Source organism: Haplochromis burtoni, unplaced genomic scaffold, assembly GCF_018398535.1.
Source record: "Haplochromis burtoni strain Fernald_Lab_line unplaced genomic scaffold, NCSU_Asbu1 Contig_5, whole genome shotgun sequence".
Lineage (NCBI taxonomy): Eukaryota > Metazoa > Chordata > Actinopteri > Cichliformes > Cichlidae > Haplochromis > Haplochromis burtoni.
In genome coordinates this window covers 4504246-4510956 of record NW_024582366.1, presented here as the reverse complement: position 1 = coordinate 4510956, position 6711 = coordinate 4504246, and the positions used below count along the sequence as shown (strand labels likewise).

At 41.3% G+C, this 6711-nt stretch overlaps 1 protein-coding gene across 1 annotated transcript; it reads right to left on the bottom strand.

The window, feature by feature from the left end:
* Positions 1-2021: 2021 nt before the first annotated feature.
* b3gnt7 (UDP-GlcNAc:betaGal beta-1,3-N-acetylglucosaminyltransferase 7) lies at positions 2022-5966 on the bottom strand. Its single transcript, XM_005920926.2, has 2 exons — positions 5703-5966; positions 2022-4541 (listed from the first exon to the last, which is right to left on the bottom strand). Coding segments are annotated over exons 1-2 (1224 nt in total). The 5' UTR covers positions 5705-5966; the 3' UTR covers positions 2022-3319.
* Between the last annotated feature and the right edge of the window lie 745 nt (positions 5967-6711).

Sequence of the window (6711 nt, the reverse complement as noted above, 5' to 3'; positions counted from 1 at the left end):
CTTTTACACACTGGGATCACCTCCGGTGTCATGTCTTACAGGAAAAATGTAAAAAGTCTCTGTAACAGGGTTTATAGGGCACTACCGTGGAACAATAATAGTGACACTGACTGATCAGCACCATGATATCTGTATCTGCTCTCATGCCTGAGTGCAAACAGTTTCTGTGTGTGCCAAGGATACATCAGTTTACATATCTGACTCACTGGTATGCTGGATAGCAGTTTCGATTAATACACACTGGGATACTGTTACATAGCAGTGTGATTTTCTGCCTTGGGCCAGTGACAAACAGATATGCAGTTTATTTCCAACTTCTCAGCCTGTAGACGGCTCTTAATCTAAGTCTATGCAAAGACATTCCCATCTTTTGTTATGTCAGTGCTGCTGCTGTAAAGGTCTTTGAAGAAAATAGAGGGTTGGTGTGAAGGTTTGCATCCCTGTCCACCTCACCCATTGGCCACGCTGACATCAAAAGCTTCCTCCAATTAGTGTTAGCAAATATTCGGCTCCTGGTCTACAGGCTGGTTGGGAAACTGGCTGTGGACTGACCATACAGCACTAGTTTCCCACACAGTGATAACAGTCACCGTGGTGAGAAATTCACTTTAGATTAAAGTAAATGTCGGCCAGTGGTTGATAAGCCTGTGTTTTCTTTTCTTGTCACTTTGGTTGGGAAAATCTCGGAATGTGTGTTGGAAGTTCAGCAGAGCATACTGGGTTTCATGAATGTTTACTTCCTTTAGCGTTCCTCTCAGTGTAGAGGTTACAAAGGTAGTGAAGTAAGAATTGGTTGCTTTGCTGTGGCTGTTTTACTTGCTTGGGTGCTTGGGTTTGGGACGGCTTAACAGCTGAAAAATAGGAACACAATTAAGGCAGAGGAGATACCTTTGACTCTCACCATTTCCATTGTACATTGCAATACAGTCACTATTTACTGACCTCCGTGTAAACTAGTTGTCACTCCCTGTTCGCTATATGCAGTGTGGAAAATTAAAACTCAGCTATTGCTCAGTCCTATTGTCAGCTCATACTCAATAAAACACACCGATACAGCAAATTCACAATGGGGAGACTTCGGTTCCGATCCTTTGTGGGTTTGACTTCCGATCACTCTGTTTAACACAGGGGAAAGAGATAAAACTTAAGCTATGGTTTTTGTGCCGGTGAGTGTGTCCTGGTGAAATACAATACAGAGAAGGCAAATTCCATTTCATGGCTTCTGTTGTCCTAAAAGAGATTGTGGAAAACAAGGGGGTATTTGTTTCCTTTTGCGATGCCCTCGTTATCTTTTTGTGAGATAGCTTCACTGCGGTGTAACAGTCTCAGCAAGCGGACTTGTTGAAAAGTAATAAGAAGGGGACACGTGACAGAAAAAGTGGGAAATGCCACAAGTAGCCAGCGCATTTCTGAAGACAAATACAAAAGAGGAAAAAGGGGCACAAAGTTCAGTGAAAACCTGAAGTGTTTGTAGTTTTTTGAGATCCTTTCCACCTTCTGTCAAAGATAGATCCTTTGGGGGTTGCATCAGGAAAAGCATCCTGCGTAGGAATCTGCCAAATCAGATAGGCAGGGTGTTACCTGCAGTGGCATACCCGTGTCATCAAGGGAGCAGCTAACAGTCGTTTTTTAACAGGCTATAATCCAACCTGCTGGATTATACAACACACATATTACGCTAGTAGAAATGGATTGGGATTCATGTAGGTTTTTTAGTCTAACTTACTACTTCAAGAGCTTTGAGCTTTGGCACAGAATACAGAATTTTATGCCATTTTTAAGCACTTTATCTTTCACACATTTATTAATTTTTATTGAGCATGTCTTTGGATCGGCCCTTAATCCCAACTCCCCTCCCAAGCGAGAATTCTCTACTGTAGGCACATTGAACGTCTATCTGTTAAAGTATACCACAATTCCTTGGTTTTTACTTCCACGTAGTTTCTTTGGGAAGATCAATCCACTGTTGTTGGATTTATCTTATTTTCAGACATTTGATGTAGATAAAGTCAAACACAGTGTCAATTGTCATGATATTTATTTACAGATGGCATTCTCTGTACATGACGATTTTTACGTATATTTACATTATGCAGACACAACCACCACCAACCACAATCGGTCATTTACATTCCTTTATCGTCCATTGCCTTAAGTTAAAAGTAAAAGGCAAGCCCCCCCTTTTCTCGGGAGACGATTAAATTAACATGTCATAATGGTCGTACCAGCAAGAATTTAAGTTCACAGTGTCATTGTAAACCCCTCAACCAAATTCACGTCAAGTATATCAGCACATTCAAATCAAAAGAAAACATGTATGTAACAAGTCGTTTCCCCCCCCAGATAGTTAGCATATATGTAAAAGAGCTCCAGATCAAGTCAGCGAGTGTAGGGAATTCAACAGTACAGACAGTATCAATCTTACTTTAGGAGCAGGTACTGCATAGGAAGGAATTGACATGATATAGTGACCAAACGTGATCAAAGACAAAAGAGTTTTTGTCCAAATCATTGAGGTAGAGAGAGTTGTTTGTTTCTCTGCATGACATCCTTGTCCACATGAATGCAATGTGCAACACTTTGAAGACTGCTAACATAACTGCAGGCTGTACCCTGGCTGCTAGGGCGTCCCACTAATACTAGCTGCCTCTATATTTTTGATATTCACCCAAGAAAACATGATTTCCCACGATTAATCCAAAATAAGACATAATATATAAAATAAAAGGCATTTGGGATTTTGTTCACCACCACAATTAATTGTTTTCACATTAGTGGGTTCAGTGTGATTTGGTGATGTTGTGATTCATGACACAGAACCCAAGACTTGGGTTCTGTGTCGGGACAATTCTAGATCATGTCGGAAGGATAAAGACGAATAAGTCTCTGTCATTATTTAAAAAAAAAAAAAAAGACACAAGAGAATAAAATACCCACCAACTTAATGACAACTTAATCAACTTAGTATGCCCATTGATTTAGCAGCACAGTTTGGTTTTCTCTGAATCTGTGTGCCGACGGGGGTTGGTCCTTAAAAATGCCAACGTAAGCACACAATTCTAATTGAACTTAAAAAAATAATAAAAAATAAAATAAGCTCTGTATAATTTACTTTTGATAATCCTCTTCAAGAAATTGCACAACTGCTCACAAACAGAAAATTCAAATATTGTCCTAGTTTCACTCCACATACAGCTTCTGATAAACTATACCAGGAAGTTTGGCTCCTGCCTTACAGTGCGATGCACTTCCTCATAGCAGTCACCGAGGCAAGGCTGAGCTCGCTCGGTGCCGCTGTTAACCCGGTGTTCTCGCCAAGCTATAGGAGCTCCACCTTTTGTGAACAGACTAGTTCACTGTTGACCAGATTCCACATGTGCTGGAGGTCCGACGGGAGCAGCTTGTGCACCACAATCATGTTCTTAAAAAAACAAGGTTCTCGGTTCAACTTGCTGTTCTTATTTTTCACCAAGCCAAACGTCTTAAAGGCGTTGTGTTTGACAGGCGTGACCTGAAGTACCTCCAGGCACATGCCCAAGAAGACATCGTCGATGGGGTAAAGCTCCAGCGTGTCTGCGGCCCAGTGAAGCCTACTCACGAGACTTCCATCCATTAGAAAACCGCCTCCACCTGCGTATGGAGGGTAGTGCGTCTTGTTATACAAAGCCTGGGGGATGTGATATTTGTTGTCCTTTTTACGAATAGGCTTCGCTTTGAAAATCACATCCCCAACAAACAGGTTCTTTCTGTGTCTGCTGTTTTCCAGGTATTCAAAAATATTTTTCACGCTGACAAAGACGTCATCATCCCCCTTGAAGACATATTGCACGTTGTAGCAGTAAGTATGGAACCACTTGAGGAAATGGGTCTCCTTGAGAGTCAGGTTGAAGAAGCTATCTAAGAAGTCCCACTGAAGAATATCGTTGTAAATCTGGTCTTCATACTCCACAAGTTTCTGATGATTTGCCCTTTCTGCCTCATTGGAGGACTTACCAAGAAGAAAGAGGGTCTTTATCCTTTTGCCGTCCACCACCTGCTCTCTGCCCCATGTTTTTCGGATGACCTCCCTGCGGTCATACTGAGTGGCCACTGATTTAATCACCATCAGCAGATACACCTCCCCTGTGCACTTCTCAGGGTGGTTGAGGGTCATGGGGAAATATCGGCAATGCCGATAAAGCAAAAACTGCTTGAAACTGTCCTCGAGGTTCTTGAACCACTCGTGTTTAGAAAAGTTGACATTGGCGCTACAGTTGGAACTCTTTACATCCCAAGTTGTGGGCCTGCCGTCCTCAGGGATTCTAGGCTTCTCTGTGGTGGTTGGAGCTTTTGGCTTTGACTGGTAGCTGCCAGACTTCCAGAAACTTTTTATTTGCAGGTATGAGTCAGCTCCAGATCCTGCTTCCTGAGCAGCATCCAAACGAGCGTGCCTCTCCAGCTCGAAGCTGATGCTCCCTCTCTGGACGGCCAACGCAACCACGGCTAGGAGAAACATGACACTCACCCTCTTGTACACTCTCCAACGATCTCTGCTATTCTTCCTGGGGGAAGATAAAAATCATGGGATTCCAGTTAGACACGGCAACATTATACCTTGTAATAGAGGGAAAGTTGATTATATAAACATTGTTAGTGAAAGGCATATGTGTGTAGTGTATACAAAGATTACCTCCAGGTCTTTATATCAAACAATGAGAGCTTATTTATTTATTTTTGCAGAGATTTGTGTATTGCAAAGTGACAGATGTTCATTTAGGATTATTTATTTAAAGAAAATTTAAGAAAAAAACACATAAGGGCGAAAATCATCAAAACTATAACACAACACCCTCGGAGGGTACCTACATAACAAACATGTTGCTGTATAGACAGAGAAAAGACATACGGATTGTCAGCATACCCACACGTCTCCAGAGATTCATTTGTAGTTTTGTGTATGGCCTAAAATGTAGTTGGGAAAGTCCTATGACACCCGGACAATTTTCACTTGAAACGTCATTTATAGATTACACAACCTATAGAGGCTTCACTATTACCATGTTTCTAAAGAAAAACCCCACCATAGATATATAACTTTCTATAGAAGAATAGTCATGAAATACGACTTATTTAACCAGCATCTGTGGATTTTAAAAGCATGGATTGTACTCCAGATTTTCTTCTATGCCAGGCTATATGGCTCTTTATTGCATTCATGATCAATAAGACACTCCTCTATTCCTGCATGGGCCCCTCTACTTCTGAAGATCACTATCTCCCCCCACCCCCATCCTCAAACAAAGTCCCTCCTGAAGCCACACAGTGGACATACAGCTACAAGTTACAGACAGGTGTATTTGTTCTCAACAACATCAGTAATAATAATAACAACAATAATAATGTGGTTAAGTCCTTAAAACTCTATAAGAGATCGATTCATTTTGCTTCTCACTAAATATTGTGGTTTTTCTTTGTTTGGTTATTTCAAAAGCTAATTCTCAACGTTCAATTGTTGCTTTCTCCTTGTCTTTTCCTTTTCCTTTTTCTTTCTTCCTTTCTTTTTTTTTCTTTTTTACTTATCTGACAAGCCTACTTTCTAATAGACTTTAAAGATACAGAAAATCAGTTGAAATAAGTGAAAAAGAGGTTACGGTCAGATCAGACGAAAATAAAAAAGGATAAACTATCCGTAATTAAATCTTTTAATAAAATGCGCCACTTACATTTTTCCTTGTGCATCAGATTCTTTGTGATGATGTGCCGGCGATGATCGAATAGTTTTGAGTGTTTTTGTTGTTGTTGTTGTTTTTTAAAGGTAGAATGACTTTGCTTTATGTAATTTCCGCTTCTTGGAAAAAAGCTAAATATTCCTTTCCATCGAAACAGTCTTAAAGCATCAAGCGTCCCGTTTAAGAGAGAGTTTAAAGGTTTTCAGGGACTGTGGTGCGAATGTGCGCTGTATGGTCTGCGCCGCGGAGAGTGCGCTCAGGCGCAGAGATCCGCCTTTAAAAGCTCAGCCGCCGTTACGTAGCCTAGACTACACACACAACAGTTAATGAATGAACAGAGAGGGATGCATAGTGTCCACGACGACAGGCCAATTAATCATCAGCCGACTACCCTTAAACCTGCGACAAAGCAAATATTGAACTTCTTGTCATTTTATTACGTAGACGTATGTCGTCTGTATGAGGCGGATGAAGAGTGGAAAGGTGGCTTGTCCTGATCACATATCTGTGAGAGTATGGAGAGAAGGCAGAGGAGTTTTTCACCAGTATTCAACAAAATTGTGGATTCCTGAGGAATGGAGAAGAAGCCTGTGGGCGACTTTCAAGAGCAAGGGTCATGTACAGAGCTGTAGTCGACTACAAGGGGATGAAACTTATGATCCATGCCATCACGTTATGGGAAAGGGTTGCTAAAGCTAGGATAAGAAGAGAGGTAATCATCAGTGAGGAGCAATATGGCTATAAGCTGAGAAAGAAGTCCACAGATGCAATGTTGGCTTTGAGAATGTGGATGTAGAAGCATAAATAAGTCAAGAGGAGCTGCATGGTGTCTTTGTGGCGCTATAGAAAGCATGCAATAGGGTGCCGGGACAGGAAATGTGGTATCTGGAGAAAGTCTGGAGAGGTAGATGTATGCACTGGAGAGAAAAGGAATGACATGGCGACAGAGAGATAGCAGCAAGACTAAAAGAGAGGGTAGCAATGCTATGATGAATGCTTTTGA